Source organism: Osmia lignaria, chromosome 4 (assembly GCF_051020975.1).
Source record: "Osmia lignaria lignaria isolate PbOS001 chromosome 4, iyOsmLign1, whole genome shotgun sequence".
NCBI classification, from domain to species: domain Eukaryota; kingdom Metazoa; phylum Arthropoda; class Insecta; order Hymenoptera; family Megachilidae; genus Osmia; species Osmia lignaria.
This window is the reverse complement of record NC_135035.1, coordinates 8723368-8744923: the sequence shown is the minus strand read 5'-3', so window position 1 is coordinate 8744923 and position 21556 is coordinate 8723368. Positions and strand designations below refer to the sequence as shown.

Below are 21556 nucleotides of genomic sequence, written 5' to 3'. Positions count from 1 at the left end.
CTCTCACCGTAACCAAGACCAATCGCACGAGGGAATAATAGACAATATACACAGGAAAAAACCTTTGATCCAACGAACCAGCCGCAAAAGAAAAATGACCGAGGACGTGGGTGAGCGCCCGCGTTTCTTCCAAAAGAAGGAAAAAGAAAATTGTACATAGACACTCGTGTCGCGCACGTGGGGTAGCTGCAAACTACCTCCTCGTAAGAAAGCACGTAAAATTTGAACACGTTTTTTTTTGGAAATTCACGTACACAGGCGACAGGACTTCGTCCTCGGAGCGACGCCGGTTTGATTCGAATCGACGATCGTATTTGGGACGGCGTGACAAAATAGCAGTGACGATTTGTCGATCGTGTTTATAATATCCTTTAGACTGCATGCGATCATCTCTAAATGCCTCTACGTTCGTTTTAATCTAATTTTCTAGAGTCGAAAATCATTGATAATTATTCTCATGCTTCGTCTGTCCTGTTCTATTTCGTGTGCTTTCTACTGAAGCGTTCGAATGGTCGGATAACGGACAGAAAGCAGCAGGGAACCGACAGAAACGAGTCAAACATTTTCCGTTTCAAACAGCGTTGAAAGAATGAAGAGGCAAAAGTCACGATCATCGAGTCAAACCGGGAATGGCGTCCACGCGAATTCATTACCGCGTCTCTCTGTTCGCTTCTTTCTGTACACGGATACATTTTCGAAATCATAGCATAACCACGGCCAACAATATTTATTGCGAAAGCCTTAAGGCTCGTTTACAGGGACAGGCGTTTCGCGATATCTCTAAGCATATCGAGACACAATGATCATCGACCAAGGGTTGTTCAGAACACGAAACACACTTTCGTCGATCAACAAAACAAAGAAAAATCGTTCCTCCCTTCGTCGATGCATCGTTCTCATATTTTTTTTCTTTTTTTTTTTTTTCATTGGACCTTCCAACCATCATATTAGGGTTGCGTTCGTGGATGACGTCGAAAATCGTTTCACGACGCCGATAAAGCAGACTTCTTTTTTAATTAACAACGTTCACGTGCAACCAACGCGGATAAACTTCACTCCCACGTAATTAAAGAATCAATTCGCGCCCATTTTCAACGAATTGTACGCTCATTTGCACCCTGAAAGGTTCGCCCTCGCTTCCAGTCTTCCCTCTCTCGCTTTTTCCAAACAGTATTTTTTTTTTTCTTAAACATTTTTAGTCTTTTCGATTAGTGTTCCCGATTGAACTTTCAGCGTTCCCGTTATCGCGTATCCGTTCAATTTTTACTATTTCTGTGTTGATTTTCTTTTTTTTTTTTAATTTTTTTCGTTTTTGCTTTTTTGAAGGGGGCAGGTGGAGATTTCTTTTCTTCTCTAGATAGGTGTGTGTTCATCTTCTACGCATCGAACGAGCGTCACGCGTGAGCGGTAACTATAGATTCGTTTACAAAGAGACAACTACGAAGAGATTTATAAGTAAATCCGAATTGTTCGCGATTAATCCACTACTCGATTCCTTATTTCTTTCGTCTGACGTTAATTTAGCGACCTAGTGGACGTTTACAGATTCTCGAACTCTATTCTCGACGATACACCGAAAGAAAGAACGGACCGGAAGCTGCTAAACTTCTAAACTGAAATCCGTACAAGCCGACGCGATGGAATGCTTGCTCGTTCCGTTTTAAAGTAGCTACGTAAATCGTACTCTACGGAATAATCGCGGTTCGCGTACGATCTTTTATGTTGTGTTATGTTGTATTTGTGTCACTGTAACACGTCCTAAACATGTTCGTTCCAGGTCTGCGTGATGTGGGTTTCTATCGCTGCCTATTGAGACTCTTTACAAAATATTATAAAAAATTTCCAATAATTCTAACGACCCCGTCAGCTCGACGTAGTCGTACGTTTCCTCTATCGATCGCTTTAATTACGTCGGTTGCGCCTACGTGACTAACGATTTCAAAATCAATCGATCTACGCGTCACAAAGTTATGCATAGTTACTCTCCAGGAACGAAGCGAAAAATTGTTAAAATAATCGCGGAATCGCATAATCCCGTGCTGTTCCACGAATGAATATCTTCTATCAGGCATGAAGAATCAAAGTACGAAAGAAATTGTTGCTACTACGGAGCATTCGTGTTCGATCGAACTTCAAACGCTTCGTTCAAACGTCGAATGCGAAAAGGCAAACGCGCCTGTACACAAGTGGAAGCGTGAGTATCATCCAGTCGATACGTCACCAATGATCGTGCCTTGCAAATATATATTTCACCTAGTATTTACAAACGTCGGCTGCGAAATGATTTTACAATAATCGAGCAATTTTACGCTCGAACGTAATTCTTTTTACTCGGCGAATACCGAACGACGCAATCGTTCCTTGCATACGATGCTTCGCATTCTTACAATTGTTGTATCTTTACAAAAAAATTCTCTTTGCCTAAAAGAGTGAAACTTTCAACGTCGATAAGCGAAATCAAGAGCGGCACGTGGCGCCGTTGAAATTCGTTTAACAGCGTAGCAAGCAAAGATTTAGAAACTTATCGAAGGCTGATCTTCGCACGAACATCTATCTAATCGTTAAGGCGCCGTTAAGATTCTTAGCCGAGGAATGTTTCATTCGTAAACATCCATCGGATGATCTCTCGAGGCGCCGGTTAATTTTAATGAACGGTGTTTAACGCGCGATGAAAACAAAAAACATCCCATCTGTTACGCGCGCGAACACCTGCCTAATATAATCTTCCCGCGCCAATCACTTGCTGGCGAATAAACAACGAGTCTTAACGAGAAATATCGAAACACTTTCAATTATTCTCGATCGAACGAGGCCGGATCGCTGACGAAAACACGCCTCCTTCGCGACAATTCGAAAGAACAACAAACGGAATAACGTCCAAAGAAGGAGACGATCCACGTTCGAGTTTTGCGAAATAAAAAATGATCGATTCGAGTTGTCGATCGTTTTTAGAACAAACGGTGCCAGCGATCGGTCGATAATGGTGCATAAAATAGCTTTGAAACGATAAAAGAGCTTCACTAAAATTCACACAGCAATAACACGCGTCAAATTCGTGTTGCAAAAGCACACTATTCGAACATAATCCTTCGGAATGGAACGCCTCGTTCCTATCTCACTAATCTAAACGACGCACGTCGCTGTTTGAATTGTTCAAAATTCATTAGACTCTTTTCAAGAATAACGTGCCCGAGATTTGTTCGTTTTGTTCAAGAAATGACGTGCCATTAACCCTTTCGGTGCTATGAATTTTAACAATTCTGTTGCATTGTCCAGTGGCTGAGTGGATGAAAATTTGTCAATTTTTAAATGATAACAAAATTGAAACCTATGCAAAGAAATTTTATATCAGAAGTATTTAGCACCGAAAGGGTTAAAGGCCAACAAACACGTGAGCTATCAGAACTCCATCGGTGTTATCGGTTGCCACGATTGGATCCATGCAATCTGTGTAAGTGTACGTGTATGTATGTCTGTATCAATTATTCGGTAAATATCTTGTGGTTGCAGGAAAATCGTAGTGCATCAAAAGCGTAGAGATTGATAACAACGAGGACTGAAAAATGTGTCGATAACAATGAAAATCTGCTTTAGTGTACAAAGTGATCCACGATGCAGCCTGACAACACTGAGTTCACGGCAATCGAAACGAAAAGGACTCGTTCTTTTAAAGGCTTCTTACAATATGTACACAGTATAACTATTGGATTCGTTATCTATGGTATAGTATCATCTTCATTCTTTCTCTTTCTCTCCCACCCTTTCACTCTGTCTCTCTTTCACTCTACTTTTCTCTCGCTTTGCCTCGATCGAGATTCATTTTTGTCGAGCGACAGAGATGGAAGTGTTCACCGCGTATACAATATATTCATATTTATATATTATTATTTATGTATGTATACTATATACACAAAGTAGTGTTCAAAGTCTTACCGTGTTGTCCTGTGTATATACACCGATGGCCGAAGGTATGGAACCATTTTAATTGGAAAATTACAAATTTCAGAGGATTTGAGTACCGAGCAAAAAAGATAGATATATCTGTTACTACAAGTGTTTTTAATAATTTTAATAGCGAAATGGTTAAAGATATTCACTGCAAATGGTCCCATACTTTTTTGACCAATAATGTACATATGTGTATGTGTGCATGTCCTTTTCGTGTTCGTATGTACCTGTGTATATCCTGTTCCACGTAATAGACTCTAATAAAACGTATAAACACGTCAGCCTAGCGCGGCGATCGTCAACGCGCTTCGATAGTCGAAAACTTTCAACTGTTCGATTATATTTATCAGAATGATCTGATCCCAACCCATCGCCACGCGCGTATAATTCGTCTTGCACCGATTTCGTAATCGTTGAAAATTCGTTTATATACGAAAATTCCTAATATAGAATTTACCATGCGATCGATACTAAACATATTCGACTAGAGTGACTTTCTTCGTTTCTTATTTTCTTTAATGATTTTCCTCTATGTCGAAGCGACTATCATTGTTCTCGTGGCCGAATTGAAAGAATACTACGCAAAAATTCGTATCGAAATTTTCCCGTATAGTTTTTCTTCCCTCGTATTTCTTCGTTTACCAGAACGATCGTCTATCTAACTTTCGAGCGAAGATCTCGTGCCTTTGAATACCCGATGCCGATTCACGAAGCTCTCATAGATAATTATTCGCAATCACGAAGCTCGATTTGCTTCTCGTGGGGGTGGGTATAGGGGCCCGGGAGGAGTGAGCGCAAAAATTAAGGCCCCAGGGCTCTTTTTATCCCTCTTTCATTTCTTTCTCTCTTACCCTCTCACCCTTTCTCTCTCGATACACTATCATTCTCATGAACGTATGTTTCTTTGATTTGTTCACGTAATTATACTCATCTCGTTGAGCTGGTTCCGCGAATGGGGGATTTATCCTGTGCGTACCGCATCGATTAGGACATTTCGATAATTCGTTTCAACCCCGCCCATCGTTTGCGGAATTCCTGTTGGAAATAATGCTCGTGAAAGTTTTCGCTGGCTAAATCGATCACTCTCCTCTTGCTCTCACTCTCTCGCATTCTTTCATTCCATTACAGCGAATTCGATAATTGAAACTCTGTAAACGAACAGAAGGGGATAACGTTGTAAGAGGATTCTACGTTATTCTTGTCGTGCATGTACGTTCCATCATAGATCGTACGAAATCAATCGATTTAATTTACCGAAGACTGGGTATCACCCAATATATTTTGGGCGGCGAAAGGAATAAAAAGGAAACAGAAATCCGTGGAGGCTGGCGGCAGCATATTTTTCGAAGCGTGTATCATTTTACTCGGCTAGCGAAATCGGAAAATAAACGTTCATACGGATAGCGGACAGGAAAGAAACCCCACTGACAGACCAGAGCGACAAATTTTCGCTAAGGTAGCATTTTTATAAGCACTTCGTACGTTTTTCAGTAGCGTACCAGGTGGCGACCCCACTAAAGAGCAGTGGTGCGCAGGTGGGGACAGCGCAGTAGCGACAGGCCCCGGGGCCCCAGCTCCTAAATGGCATTTAATGCGCGCGGGTCTTGCTGCTGGCGACGCCTCGATGCACTGCCGTAATCGACGCCACCAACGTACGATTCCTCCTCGGTCCCATAATCGTGTTCACCACGATCACCACGATCACGATCCATCCTCTCCAACCTCGATCTTCTCGTTCCCTCGCTCACGTGTCCGCCGCTGTACGAGCCCGATCCTGAATTTCAACAGACTTGTCATTTCGTGAACTTGATCTTTCATTGACTTTGCTTGAATTACTGTAACCCTACGATACCGATTAGAAATCTATTTTGAAACAAATGGTAAGTTTGGGTTACAGTAATTCAGGGTTGATTATAATAAAATTCGAAAGGGTAACTTTTCTGCTTGCATATAATAAGTTTTCTTGTAAAAAGAAAAGTTTGTCAATGATAGATCCTTTCGAATTTTAATTTCTCAAGCTTGACGTAGCTAGTACCAAATTATTTTAATTAATTAAATATCATTACGTCGAACTTGAGACCCGACAAGTCTCACTATTTCCACTCCAAAAACTATATTATCAGATAGAATGTTACTTCGATTACAGTTAATGGTCACTGTCAAACGGTGAGGAACCAATTCAATCCACCTACTACGTGTCACATCTAAGAAAACTGAAAACACCTCACACTACTAACAGTCAGTGCATGCAGGGCTAGCTATGCAAAAAGACCGGAAAAAAAGGCAAAATAAAAAAAAAAATATCGACAAGGTAAAATAACACGCTGCAAAGACTCCGACGTTCGAGCTGGATCCTTGCGTGGGAGCGCAAGGAATCGGGGAAAGTCTGAAAACTTGGTCGTCGAGTCCCTCATTCGTGGACTCGTTCCTTTCGCGGGCGAATAAAAAAAGAAAAGAAACATCCGCGATACGAGAATGTCGCGTTAGAAAAAGGTGGGAAGAGGGGCACAAAAACAAGCCAATGTCCCAAAAGAAGGATTTCGAAGATCCTGTTCGAAGGAAACCCGCGAACGAGGTCCAATTAACATCGACAACTTCTCTCGTTAATGCCTCTAACACGTTAAACTACTCTATCAGCCTATTCTATATTGAGAAGGGTTGGTGAAGGGCTTGCGAGACAGACAATAAAAAAAAAGATTTACGTAAAAGGAACCAAAGTCAAGAAAATCAAAATCTTAACCCCTTAACGCTCAGAAATATTTTATCTAAATTCTAAATTTAAGTTATATTTATTTCAATGATCCATCTTCCGAGAATCATCGATTTGAAAAAATTAATCTATTCATTAATAATAAGGATTAAGGGGTTAATAACGAAATTAGAGTTGAACGAAAGGAAAACGGTCCTGATATATGGATTCAACAAAAGAAAGAATAATAATAAAAAAAAAATAGAAACAGATAAAACGAGGAGGAACATCATGGGTATTGTGACGAACAAAAGTGATAATATATAATAAATCATAAATCCTTCTCTTTGGGCAAGAGAAACAGGTAGGTCCCGTTCACCGGGCCCATGCACCAAACCCGTCTGTACTTACAACGCGACCTCATAAAGGATGTTTCCCTATTACACACAGTCTCTAATTCTCTCAATCGTATCCCCGTATTAAGGAGTTGGTCGGGGAGGACGAGTTGCACAATTCATCGGTCGGTCTAGCCCGGTTAAATCTCATCCATGATGAGGAAGAAGTGTGGAAGAGGTCGGTCGTTTATTTTCAAGGCCGACCCTCGTTGTATGTGAGAGCATTTTGCTTAGCTCGACTCTTTGGGCTTGTTCTCGTCACCCCGACCTAAGGTGAACTGGCCCTGTTTTCGGATGACTCCCGTGGCAGCCACCGCCTCCACGGCTTTTACACGTAAACAAAGAGAACATCGGAGTCAGAGCTGATTGCCAATTGTGCGTGAACCTGGCCTACCGATACTGTTACTTTTTCTTTTTTTTTTCGGTTTATGTAATTTTTCGTGATTTTTACGAGGTCTCCGTTTCGTTGAGAACATCGCGAAATGAATGCAAAGCATGGAATCTTGAGTGAAACGAAAAAGGATTTTTACGGAATTGATATCACGTTCTAGGATCTTTTAAAGGCTGTAGCTGGGGTGGTGTTAGTTTTGCGTAGCACGAGGACACGAATGGATTTCGTGTAACCTAATTTCAAATTAATAGAATTAGCATCATTAGTCGATGCCGATGAATATTAGGGCTTCCTATTAGGGTCATTACGAAAATTTGAACAATTTCGAATAGAAACAATGAAATCCACTCGTGTCAAGGTAATCGAGAGCGCAGCGTGCACGAGGTAAGCTGCAGCTAGAGATGTGATAAACGATCATATAGATGAAATGAACGCATAAAAATCGTATGGTTTGTTCATGTCGGACGGAGTGCAGGATAAGGAGTCGATGAACAAAGAAAAAACAAGATGAACACGTGGTTGAAACTAACGAGAGCAAGCGCGCCATTGTCTTGCTGCGGTTGATACAAGTTTGCCGATCCATACATTGTCGCTGAAAAGAAATTCAATGTAAAGGTGTCGTGCTTTCTCATCGATCAATCGTCCATCACGACAAACGTACGTGTAATTCTCGATCGTATCTCTCGAATAACTTAAAGACTGCTAGTTTCAATCTATCTGATCATGCATAGAACGCGGAAGTATACGTAGTTTGCACTGTCGGTGAGTGAAATATGATGATGGTAAAACTCACAAAGATAAGTGTCTTGGAGGAACTATTTAAAAGCAAGATAAAAGCATTCTAATTCGAAACGTTTTCATTTTCAAACGATTCCATTAGAAATGACACTTGGCTGAAATAACAGATATATTTTATCACCGACAGGACAATCTTAAATCGGCGCTGTTCTTAGGACACGTACGCGAATTTAATATAAAAATAAACGAGATTCTAAAGCTTTGTCTGAACAGCACCGATCGAATTCGCACAAAAGTAGAGCAGAGTATTTACAAGAAGAAGAAATAGATAATATGTATTTCCTGTGTCGTTCAAACGATTTAATGTGCATATAAAGAAAGGCGTGCAGCTGATATCGAACGTATCGTAATAATTTACAAGGCTCAGTATAGGTTGTACAATCACTAGCAGTCTTTCCCGATAAGAATAGCTCTACATTCTAACACGAGTCCATGCAACGGCTACGTGCAGCTAAATGATATCAGTTACTATAGACGTGTTTCATTACTAGCTTCGAATGTCGCCAGTATTCACCAGAAATATCTCCATAAGACAGAAGGTATTCGAAAGAGTAATTACAGGATCTTTTATTCCCTCTTTCTATAAGCAAGTAACGGAACACTGCGCGACGGTTAAGTAGGAGAAGGATATTTGTTACATGATTTATTATTACTTAATCTGAAAAATTGAAAAAAGGATATTGCTCGAGGAGTAGGTTTGAGTTACCTCTTGGCTCGTGGTAACTCTCGTGACAGCTACCTAAAGAGGCAAGAACTTGTTAGTCGACGAAAATTGGAACTTGTTAAAGAATTTCGAATGAATTAGAAACCTCGACCCAGCGTCATGACCGGAGAAGAGAGGATCGTATGGAGTCTATAAGAGGATAATCGTGATAGATGAAAAATCAATGATCATCGATCCGTTGAATGATATGCTCGATTTTCCTGTTCGAATCGCGAATTCGTAATCTCTAGTTCACGGATGTCGAACGAGAAACCAGCATCGTCCGATGGAACTTTTCTAAATACAAATACTCTACCCTGAAGGCCCCCTAACCAGGTCACCCATCCAGACCGGCGTGATCCCATCAGCGACTCCATTCTCCGCGATAATGAAAATCACGTAGAATATTTGTACTTCGAAACCATTTACACAACTACGTAGCGAACCTCGACGAATTCGTATGGCCATGATCTCACGGTGTCGGAATGAACGGGATACCTGATGTGACGCGAGGTGTCAACGCATCCACAGGTACGTCGGGTGCAGGAATGGGCCGTGGCACCGACGCGATCACAGGAGGATGCGTGGCCCTCCAGTAAGCTTCCAAGTACTCGGCCACGTGTTCGCAAGCTTCCTCCAACTGATTCTCATCCAGGATCACGTCGAACATCTCCGGCGGACACTGGGCCAACTTCTCCGCTGCTACCATTTGTACGTTCAGGTGTCTGATCTGAGACTTGCCACGCGTTTTGATCAACCTCTGCAGCACTTTCGGCGACGAGATCTTCAGGTAGACGATCGTTGGTGCTAGACTGGTCTTCGCCAACTGCGACGGATGATTAATGGTGTCGCAATCGAGAACCACCAGCTGGAAGAGACGAAGATGACGTGGAAGAATGGATTTAAGGGATGACGACTGTTTAATTACCTGTAAGGTTCTGGCCAGCTCGAAAATCCTTTCAATCTCAGCTTGAACCTCCGCCAGACAGCTGCTCCTACTGGTCGATCGTTCCATGATCGCTCTTTTAGTTGGATTATTTAGCAATGATCTCTTCGCTAGCGAAATGTCTGCCATTACCCTAGTGATAATTATTCTGGAAACAAAGGAATTTATTTATCTTCTTGGACGAGGTCCATGTTGATATCTAGGACCTTGACACGTGTTACGAAGAAATAATAAACTGATAAATGAACCGACCTGCCAGCAAACCGATGCTTCAGAAAATCAAACAAAGCCTTCTGCATCATATCCGTCACCTGATAACCCTTCAACGAAGGACCCACCAGGACCACAGGCCTCATAGAAGGTACCACGTCATACGGTGTAGTCGTTTCCTGGAAACCCACGAACAAAGTTGATCTTCATCAATCGACAATTGTTCGAAATTATTCCACAAACTCGTTCTCTTTGATTCAGAAAGTTTACAAACGTACGACGGTGCTCAGGGAAGAAGAGATCTAACGCATATCGCGCACAGAGAGTCGCATACTCACAGAAATAAATCTGCTAGTCCTCGCGTGGCCCACGATATTTTCTAGCACCGACTGATAAATTTAGACACGAAAGCCTCGTCCACGTCACCGGCTTTATCGCACACGCCGAATCTTTGCCAAATCCATGAAAAATGTTAATCTCGTCTGACGATCGGTACGCGGATCGTAAAGCATCGTGTATCGAATATACAAACGGTTTCGACCAGCCTTTAAACAAAACGGACGAGACTTCCCGCATACCACCGGCTGTTCTCGATTCGATTCAACGAGAACATCCAGGCACGGATCGCAAGAAAATACAAAAAAAGGAATCGAGATGGTTAGGTTGATGATCGTTTACCGGCTTCTTGAAGAAGTTCTTCCGTTTCTCCTTGGCAGGTGGTGTGGTCAGCGTTGCCTTACCGCCACGTACGTTTCCCACACTGTCGCTATCGTCACCTGTCAATGAAATATCATTTCAATTAACTCGTGGGATAAATCATTGCCATCTCCTGTGCATCGATAAGTGTCCCTCTTTCTCTCAAGGAAACTAAATGAGAAGCTTGAATGCAATCTAAGAATCTAGGGTACTAATTCGATGCATTGGTCTTGAAGATACGTGGAAGCTATTAGATTGTCACATATGAAATTAATTCGTACAATTTTCAACTTTAAAAAAAAACAAGAGATCCGGTCATTTGATATGCAACAACCTAATATTAAAAGTTCATTTACAGCGAATAGACGAGTATCGTGTGTATTTGTGCACATTAAGTGTAGACGTGTTTGTATGTCGACTAGTGAAGGTTCTGATCGAAAAGCGAACAAAAATTACCACTAGTATCAAGCGGACGATCTTATTCGTGCGCGTAAGTCATTCAGAAAGTTTTCAAACATATAAACAATAAATTTTTTTGAAGAAAACTTTCTCAATGACCCACGCGACGATTACTAAAATACCCTCTATAATTCTAACTCGATAACTTGACCATAGCTACTGACGATTCACGTCGCAACTAAAAAAAAGGGGGATGAAAAAGGGGGTAGAAAAAAGAAAAGCTCGCGTAGAATGCTTGCGATATAGAACGAAAGCTACGGTGTTTGAGTTGGTCAGATACTTATGGCAGCAAGCGAAAGTGTTCATTGTTTTTTTTTTCTCTCTCTCTCTGTCTGTCTCGGTTTTTTTATACGACTGGCCGTGGATACAATCCCTCCGTCTGTTTTCTCGGTCGGACTCTTGTCATCGATCGGTCGAGATGAGAGAATTCCCGAACAAGTAGGTACACCGTGGTATTCGGGTCGGAAAGAAAGAAGGACGTGCTAGGATACCTGGTGTAGGTGGTGTGGAACCACGTGAGGGCATACCACTCTCGCCAAGGTTCCCTGAAGACCCTCCACGAGCCGAATAGAGACCCTTCGTGCCACGTGCAGCGCTCGCCTGCTGCCTAAGGGCTTCCAACTTCACCGGTGAAGGGATGAAACCGACGTCCGAGTTCTCTTTCACCAGCCTACCTATCCACCAATTGTTATCGTACTTCTCCTGAAGAGTAGCCCGGAAAAAATTAACGCGTTAATTATAACAATGAAAACGCTTCGCATAGGTCTGGGTTATAATTTATCCAGACTTCAAGATTCGAATAAATTTACCTTGATGTGCAGAAAATCACGAACGTCGAAGCTGACAGCCGAGCCATGAACCGGCGAATCGTCGTCGACGGATCCGTCATAGCTCACATTGGTCCGCACTGCAAACGCTACCGGTTTCGTCTAGATAATTAACAAAGGCTCATCGTTAACAAGGTTCCTATAATTACAAAGGATCTTCGCAAGTATTTTTTTAAAAGCCCGTTTCATTGTCAGTTATATTGATTTTTCTATCGGGTCAATTCGTACGGTCCTTTAGTCCGTAACAAATAATTGTGCAATTGTAACTTAAGCATAAAACAAAAGCCGATTAGATCACGGATGATTGGTATATTGTGAACGCCGCTCACGTGACAGCTTGCCGCTGACAAGAAATAAAACCGTGCTACATCGATAGGGGTTCGTTCGTGTTTATTACGATGCTCTACCCTTCGAAGGTCGTGGCTAAGATAATCAATATTCATTTATTGTCTGGTCGAAGGTAATTCCAGCGATCGTTCGAGTATCCTGGAGGACGTTCGTAAGGATTTTTTATCATTTTCTTAAGCCGCGCCTTTCAACCCTTAAATTTAACGCAAGGTGCCCCGCAGCCTTTGATATTTCAGGGGTTAAGATGAATAATATCGCGCCTTGTATAATGAATCTGCATCTGCACGACGGAAAACAAAGGAATCACGGGACGTTTAATTGGTTTCATTAGTCTATTCATCGACACGCTTCTCGTTCCAGGCTGTGACTTCGGCTCGCTTGTCGCGTCGAAAGCAATGACGCTCTTGTTCGGAAGTTATCGATCGATACGAAACGATTTACGAAAGGCCGACGGAAAAACAAGCTCTCACGGGGGGGTGGGAAAAAGGTGAGGAAAGTGGAACATGCGAAAGATCAATGACTTACCCTGGCTTTTTCAAGTTGATTGAGGGCCTGCCTCTCCTTCTCACGACGCAAGCTCTCTTTCTCCTCGTCCAGCGAGAGATCCGAGCTCGGCTGTGAGTAGTTTGAGTCCGCCGAGCCCTGGAATACAAAACAAACTCCTTTCAATTACGCTCCGAAGCGACCAACATTATTACCACGGAATTTTTATCGAATTCCTTACGCGACTCTATCCGCTTCTTCAGAGAGAATAAAGATTTAGTTTCTGTTCCATGAATCACTTTGATGTTTTATATTCATCATTTCTGTGGGCTAGTGCATAATTATGCAAAGAATTGAGAAAATATTGGCACGATCTGTTGCACTTTATAATTTAACCCTTTTGGTACCATGGAGAACTATAGTTCAATGCAAAGTATTTAGAGATGCAATAGCAATTTTCACATGATAATTAGTTTATTTAGATGTTGAAACATTCGGATTAATTTTGTTGGCAGAGAAATTGTGGAATTTCCTAAGGAAAATAAGGGAATACGCGAGCAAGTGGAATAGGTCCGTAATTGGTCAGACGTGGCGGTTTATTTTACTTCCACTCACTTTCGCGATTCAACAATCACATTACGTGAATGCAGGGCGATATAGAAAAAGTTTCTTATGAGTAATTGTCACTCAATTGGATAAACTAATATTATTTTGGTCGGATCAAGAATCTGAGACAAAAATTAGGATTCTATCTATATCGTCGCCCAACATAGATCCTTGCGTCAGCATGTAGAACATCCGGTGAAACGTCGAAGAAACGATCTATAACGTAGCCATTCTTGGCAACAATACATCAAAAACGATCTCTATCGTCTAACCAACTTCCGGTTGAATCAACTATCTCGATCGTTAATAACCCTCGTTAATTACCCCCGACGTGCAATCTTTCAGATTACTTGGCAATCTTATCGCGCTATAAAAATAAATTTAATTGTGCTATAAATTAAAAATTTTTCCCCCTAAGACGAGTAATTAAGCGAGAAAAGACGCGACGACATCGACTTATCGATCCAAGTTTTCAAAGTCACAGTTTGCCATCTTGTAATTAGATAATTAATTAAATGCAAAGGCGCGTATCCAGCCGGCCAGATCGTTCGATTTGCATTCCATCGTGTTGCATTCGATAAGAGACCATCTCGGATGTCGCGCACGCAGAGAAAATGGGAGAAAGAGAATATAAATTGGATTCGTTTACAAAACGATCGTCTCCTCCACCCTCGACGTAGGAATTTTTTCGGGGGCATGAATTCATTCGATTGAGGGTTGTAGCCATGCCAACGGCCTTTACTTAATCGTCCCTCTACCTGTTCCTCGTGCGTGACTGTGTAAACCTGTCTTATGCGTGCTGCCACGACCTTCTTCAACCCTCCGGGGAACACGAGGACGAAGATGGTTTTAAACAAACATTTTCAACTATTTTTCGTATACGTCGGTCAACGATATTATCTTCCATTCTTCAGAAACACCTCATTGAAATTTTAAAAAATTTCAAAACCCTGTATTTCATATTTTAGAAAATATCATTTCTGAAATACCATCTTCTGTACCAATAAAATTTATAATTTACACAGGAAGCTTAGATCGCTTATTACGAGCTCAGTTTGTTATGCAGAATTTCGGATCGATATTGTTTTAATATTTAAGAACAAAAGGGAATAACGCAGTGAATTATTAAAAATTACCGCTGCAGATGAAAAGAGCAAAAAGTATTAGAATAAGACAGGGATATTGATGCAGTATAAACGAAAAAAGAAAACAGTGACTTGTATAATAATAAAAATGCATGCGAGGAGGATGAAAACGGCAGCTGCAGGAGTAACGAGGCATAGAGGAAACGCTCGGTTTCACGCTTAAAATGTAAACCAGATCGATTTAGAGTGCAACGTAAAGGATCGAGACTGTGCAACGATAGCACGGCTGGCCGCTTTTATTTCACGCCAGGCTGATTAATGTAAAACTTTTATGACGCATCGCGCGCCACAGAAGACCCTTTATAAACGGAGGAAAGAGACGAAGACACTTTGCATCCGCCATGTTCCCTTGCAATTAATTTACTTTGCACAAGGAGGCCAATTCATTCACACCCTTTATGCCCTCGCGTACACCCTACTAACTTCCTGTCATGTATTATTAGACAACGGATGTTTATGCAAATATTATGCTCTAGTATACTAAAACATGTTGCATTAAAAAGCTTAAAAAATAGAAGAATAATAATTTCTTAGATTTTAATTAAAAAATTAACACTTCAAAATATACAAAGTCCTTTTGTCGACGTTTTCGATATTACGGAGAAAATTGTCTACAATCATAAACGTTACGAAAAAAATTATGTACGAAATCTGTAGCAGGTAGCTTTCGAGGAATTTCCAGCTCGAACCATCAATCAATTCCATAATTTCGTTCCTCCCTCGCCAATATTCCCAACATCCTAACAATGTGTCTATTATGAAACAACCCCTACGAGAAACGTTCTATGCAATTCCTTTATTAACCTGTCTTGAAATGCTCCCTTTGTCAACATGTTCAGTATAAGACTCATGTTCCCAAGCGACTCGGTAAAAATTTCTAAGTTCTTGGAATTTATATTCGAAGCTTTCCAGTATACCCTCCTGGAAGAACGTTGATACTTTCAACGATGAAACCCAACAACTTTGTTGAAAGTGCAGAAGAATCTTCCAAAAAGGTAGCTAGTTAACCCTTTTTTGGATTATAAGAACCGTGGTGATTTCATACAATTTTGAACCAAGTGGATGCTGACATAATTATTTGAAAATTTATCTGATCTTCTTCACTTTTCCCAAGTAGCTATCTGTGGAAACAAAGTTGATAAATTGAAGAAGGGTTAAACCCAACAAGTTCACAAATTGTCCCTCGTCGATCTCCCTGCTGATCAATCGAAACGAGGGGTTGAAAAGATTCTGCTCGACCATTGTACCTGGGTAAATAGCTTGTTGTAGCCCGAATTGTGTTGATTGTATCCGATCATCGCCGGAAAGCAGCGCCGTCGTCGCCAGGGCTGTTGTTCGAGCGGCTTTGATCCACTTCCGGCGGGCCCTCGAACTTTGTATGGCCCAGTTTCGATACCCTAGTCGGCTCCGAGGCTCGACGTTGATCCGCTAAGCTCTCGCCGAGCACGAGCTACCGCATTGCGTCTCGGTTTCTTCCTCTTTGCCAGCCAGCTTCATCGTTCGAACTCTTCAAGCTTCGTTCGAAGGCTTTCGAAAGAAAGGGGTGACTACGTAGCGTCGCTACGCCATGCTGGCCATGGGGCAGCGAACACCTCCCCTCACACGCTCGTCCACGACTTTTTTCGCTTCCTTTTGCAAGCCATCCAAACACCAGTGCCCGATCTACACCCGGCTATCGAGGATCATCGCGCCTCGACCACCTGGTGCTTCGATTTTCGCGAGCATCGAGATACTCTCCGCGAGACGTTCGAGATTTTGATCGATGTCCTCTCTCGGCCCGCTCTCGAGGACACTGTTGGCAATACGGTTCTTCGTTGAAATTCTTCGGGATCTTTAAACGCGAGATGAATGAACGCAGGCAGCGTCGAGTTGTCTTTGGAATTATTTCATAGCTTATCGGAAAGCTTTGCTATCGAACACCCGCTATAAACGGCCGGTCGAAAGGCAAGGAGAGGAAAATTCCAGCAAGGATTCCTCGCGCGTCGATCCTTCTACGACGGATCGTTCGATAGGGATTTCTGCCCACGGTGCCAGACTGGCGGCCGTTCCACTACTGTCACGAAATATGCTGATATAATTGCTCTCAGGGACGAGGATCTTAACGAGACTACCTAAGAGCGTCTTCGTTGCAAGCGACTAGGCTATGTCCGCCTAACGACTGCTCGCTCGTTAATTACACCGTGGCAATTAAAGTAACGACGGGGGTGGTGTTGTCGCGAGAGAAAGGATCCCGACACCTCGGCCACAGTCGATCGGTCGCGAAGTTTGATCACGTAACCTGGAAACCATCGCGAGGTCCAGGTTATTGCTTTACTTCGGCCTGGGATCAATTTCAACTTGATAGAAGCTCGTCCTAGGAAACTGAACTTTCAGCAGATAATAAATGACCATGTCCGCTTCAATCATGAAAAGCATGGCTCTATACGATAAATACTTCTGAAGTTATGCAAATTTATGGATAATGAAATTCCTGCCGAACGTGTGAAGCGTCAGCCTCGGATGTATTAATTAAAACCGAGGCATCCGATGATGCTGGATATGGAAATTGATGACCATGTCGAATGTGCGTAGCTACGATGTTTCAGGGACAAATGGAACGTGAAAATAGAAACTGGATTATATTACAGAAAAGGCCGCACGAGTGGAACGTCACGCAACTCCCTCGATTGTTCGCTAACTGGATAATTAATTAGCGCGTACTGGTTCCATAAACCGCATACTTCCTAGCAGAAATTCATGGAAAACATAAATGCTCCGGAATTATCGGCAACGCGACGAAGTGGAATCGATTCGGTTGACCTCGTTGAGATCGTGTACCATCCTCGGGGGTTATCCTTTTGTAAACAGCGAAGGATAATTCGAAGAAGCAATTAACCAACCGGTGGATAACACATCCGGTGAATGCTGAAAGGTACGAAGAGACGCGTCGAAGAAGGAAAAGCAAGCTTTTGTTAAGGATAATGGCAGTGTCCTGTGAAGAATAATAGGCTCTTCTTATCCAAGGGAAAACGTCCTTTTTGTCTTCCTTCCGGACACTGCCGCGACGTAATTTGCCCGGAGAGCGACTACGGTAAGCACCAACAAAAAAATAGGAGGAAGAAAGAGAACAAAACCAGATGGAGAAAGAAGAAGAAGAAGAAGAAGAATAGACGTCTCACTGTAGGCGTTTCACCACTTCACAGGAGAGGAGCACGTTCCACTCGAGTCGTTCGCGAACACGAGAAATCCACAGGAAACCTACGAAAACTCGCGACAGAGAGGCTATGAAAGCGGAGGACGCTCGTAAGCGGGTCAACGACATCGTGGAGTGGCGAGTTCATGTTCATTCGATCGACTCGGCCCGCCACGACGTCGTTATCAACATTTATCCAGGAGATTCTCTGCCTGCGTCCATCTGCATCCTTCGCGATTAAAATCACCCTTCGTTATTTTAATCAGCCTGTACCTGCGTTCGATCGTCTCGCGCGGAAACAAACGAGAAAAACAAATATCAACAGCTTGGAAACGTCGAAAATTTGCCACGGTCGCGTGCGTGTATCACCAGGCTGCCGGCTGGACGCGTGTTGTTTTCGACCTCCGTGAACCGGAAGCACAGTGCGATTTCTCGATAACACCTTTCGAGAGCCACACAATTGGAGGTGGACACGAGCGAACCACGATGGGACGAGGTTTCTCCGCGTACTGACACTACGTTCTCCACGTCCCCACGAACGCGAATCGCGTTCCTGGGTTAGTTGATACATCGGCCTAAGGGTTTGCCGACTCACCCGCTCTGTGGCGCCACCGAGGAAGCCGGACGACACCCCCGTAACTATATCGATCCGCTACCCCTCTCTGCCGTCCCGATCTTCGCCACCCGTTGCGACCCACACGACAACGCCAGGCCAGTGCACCCTGAAGGCAACGTGTCCTATCAAGCTCTACCTACACACGTAGGTGTGCCTCTGTGTGAGACGACGATCCTCGAATCGTGAAACCACGAGGCGTCTTGAACGTCGTCGCTGCGGTCAAAGGTTTCCGAGACCGAAACTGTGTCATTCGGATGAATCGAATGTTTAGCCGATGAGTTCGTCGGGTTATACCAATCGGGAATGGAAACCTTTTTCTTTTCGTATCGGGGGACAATTGTGAATAATTGAATGATTTTTTCGAGACCCTCTTTTTACGGAATCGATATAGAATCAAGGTTCACTCGTCGATTAGGAGTCTTCTTATAGGAACAAGGGATGTTTGCTTCTGAAAGTTGAAAGAAACTATGTTCAATTTGCAAACGATACGAAATACACATTACAAAAGGCTGATCTGGCAAACTTGGCGACCAAGAGGACACTCGGGCATCGAAGGACGTCGCAGCTATTTCAGTATAAACGCGGCATCAGAGCATCCTGTCATTTAAAGTACAATTTCAAGAATAGACCGGTTACACAAGGCACTCGAAAGAAAATAATCTTATTATATTCTTCTATTACCGCTGAACTTTTTCAAATTATTACTAACTCTTCATCATTCCATTTCTATCGCATTAAACTCAATGGAGTTAGTAGAAAAAAAAATTGTGCCATCTGTTAGTCTTCTTTCGTTTACCTTCCTTCTGCCAAAGGGCTTGTAATGCTCCCTCCTGACCGGTCGTCGAAGATGCGCCATTCCTCAGGGTACACGAGTACAAAAGAGCTCGCAGAAATGGCGATTGCTCGTGTGAACCGTGTTCTATCTCGTGAAAATCACCAGCAGTGTGAAGGATCGGATGAATGAAACCGTTTACACGATCGCCTACGTGGATCAGCTTTCGTCAGCTTCGCGAGTCCATCGACTTCCGGCACGAGGCACGTCGAGTCCTGGTTCGAAACCGCATTTATCACGGGCCGGCTGTCAGTTCGTTCTCACTTCACCCACTCGGCGACTCTGTTTCCGGTGTCGATCGCATCGATGCAAAAAGATTACGAGATTGATAACGAACGACTAGAAGAGAGAAAACAGCGTAATTGTCCCGTGAAAATTAACGATTATTAATGTCCGTCGCGCGACGTCCGATCTTTGGATCCATGCCGAACGTTAAACACGATACCTGATGACGTGCTTCTTCAAGGTGCATACAATACCGAACGCATAAACTATCAGCCTTAACCTTGACTTCTGAACCACGACTTTGTAACCAAAAAAGGGAAACTTACAGATACCTATGATGAATCAAAAAAGTATTGTTACGATCACGTCGAATGCTTTTTAAGGCCAATAAAAATGTCCTTAATTCATGATGCTTAATTAAACCAATACTTTTTTTATTCACTATATCTCTGTACAGAAATTCGAATCGTCTGCAATGAGAAAAAAGAAGAGACTGATGCAGTCACCGATTCCTCGAAGAAACCTACCACTCTTTCAATTCATCCTGTTCGGTTCATTCATCCACCTCCACACGTATACACACACACTATGTAGGCGAATGATCTTTTTCCCTCTGGAATGAGCCACCAATTCACGTAAATCGAGTCCACGAAGCACTTGGTTCCTGAAGACGAACACGGTACACGTGTACACCGGGTGGAACGAATCGAACACGCGTGCCGGAAGATCGAGAAGGATTCACGGTTTCGATCGACGATCGATGATTCCGATCGATTCGCGAACGGTCTGGAGGTTTGACGTCCCCTTTATAGTCCGTTGTCTCTTCGACTTCGAGACGAACAGACGCTGATCGCCGATGAAACTGGTACGAGACGAGGCCGGTATGCTTGTACGTGTGCTACTGGTGCGACGAGTAGCTTTTGGAACGCATCACGACCTCCTCCGCTATAAATAAAACCGTGGCCGCCACACCGAAAACTCTGCCAGCCAGCCAGCCAGCCAGAGAGAGAGCTCGATCCGTCGTAATTTTCCTCTTTCAACGAGGGAACACGGGAAGAAGATGTACTCTTTGGCGGGTACGTGAATCAGCGACAGAGGAGACTGGTATCATGTCTGATTTTCATTGGGATTTGTCGAGATTTTCATTTCAAACTGAAAACTACTTTCCAAAATGAAATTTGACAAAACGAAAAGTCTGTTGCATCGATGAATCTTTAATAGCTGAATGAGACATGAAAGGATTTTGGGAATTCATGAGGGTAAAAGTTGAATTTGATCACTTGTACTCATTATTCATGTATGAAGATTACCCCCAGGGAACATGGTGTAAGGACGACGCGAAATCAAGATGTCAAACATCTTGTCAGAAATGGGCACTGTAATCGATAAGTAGGTCTGGGTTGTGTCTAGGTTGAATCAACGAGCTACTAAAATTTGTCAAAGCTGTTGAACAGGTAGCTCAACGCCAAAGCAAATAATCTCGACAGCGTCGTTTCTAATAATGTTCGAGCATCGAAGGATCGATGGAATCAATTTATGAGTTCAACCTACATTGCGAACCTTCTCGTAGCCATCCAGATGCCCGATGGTATTTCACTTTTCATTCAAAACTTTGGTCAACTTGTCTTCCTCGACTAAAAGTTTCGATTTCCTGTCTTGTTTGAGGCAAAGATATCAAGATCGTGCAATAAGTTTGTGAGAAGTTTAGTTGTAACAGGATGAGGAAAGGGAATCAATGGAAGGGGTTGAAATGACGTTCTGTATCTCTTGGAGAATATAGAAACTCGTAGGAATTAGAACGATGAAGAAAAATGCTGACACGAATTTAAATTCTTACGGCCTGTTAAAACATAAGTATTCTGGCGTCGCGACGCTATGCGAGGAATTTCATTTAGATCCAGCAGGAACTGTAAATCTTTAGAAGACACCTTCCTGGATTAATATTTTCAACAAAATGAAGAAGGCTGTTAAAACGAGAGAAAAATTGTATTATAGTTGGAGAAATTGCCTTCTACTTTCCTTGAGAAGGTAACTAAGAATTCTTTAGAGGTGGAGGCGCCTTCAGCA

The 21556-nt window shown here is 42.7% G+C and overlaps 1 protein-coding gene across 4 annotated transcripts; it reads right to left on the bottom strand.

Annotated features, from left to right (window-relative positions):
• Positions 1-216: 216 nt before the first annotated feature.
• On the bottom strand, positions 217-20401 carry LOC117603310 (Ca2+-channel-protein-beta-subunit). 4 transcript variants are annotated; one of them, XM_034322318.2, is made up of 11 exons: positions 20017-20401; positions 19229-19788; positions 12936-13052; positions 12045-12164; positions 11727-11937; positions 10759-10856; positions 10123-10259; positions 9853-10018; positions 9423-9792; positions 8928-8960; positions 217-5722 (listed from the first exon to the last, which is right to left on the bottom strand). In XM_034322318.2, the coding sequence occupies exons 2-11, from the start codon at positions 19286-19288 to the stop codon at positions 5526-5528; spliced, it is 1509 nt and encodes a 502-aa protein (XP_034178209.1). In that variant the 5' UTR covers positions 19289-19788; positions 20017-20401; the 3' UTR covers positions 217-5525. The 4 variants fall into 4 exon arrangements, with proteins under 4 accessions (XP_034178209.1, XP_034178210.1, XP_034178214.1 ...); XM_034322319.2 differs by having other exon boundaries at positions 19229-19603; XM_034322323.2 differs by lacking the exons at positions 19229-19788; positions 20017-20401 and adding exons at positions 15892-16436; positions 18090-19196 and having other exon boundaries at positions 11763-11937.
• Between the last annotated feature and the right edge of the window lie 1155 nt (positions 20402-21556).

Excerpts from the sequence above, each read along its gene's own strand:
- LOC117603310 (XM_034322318.2), bottom strand. The coding sequence starts at position 19,288 with ATGGCGCATCTTCGACGACCGGTCAGGAGGGAGCATTACAAGCCCTTT. Across the intron at positions 10,260-10,758 it reads AGAACTTCTTCAAGAAGCCG|GAAACGACTACACCGTATGA; the intron begins GTAAACGATCAT and ends GTGGGTTTCCAG. Across the intron at positions 8,961-9,422 it reads GACACCTCGCGTCACATCAG|GTAGCTGTCACGAGAGTTAC; the intron begins GTATCCCGTTCA and ends TTGCCTCTTTAG.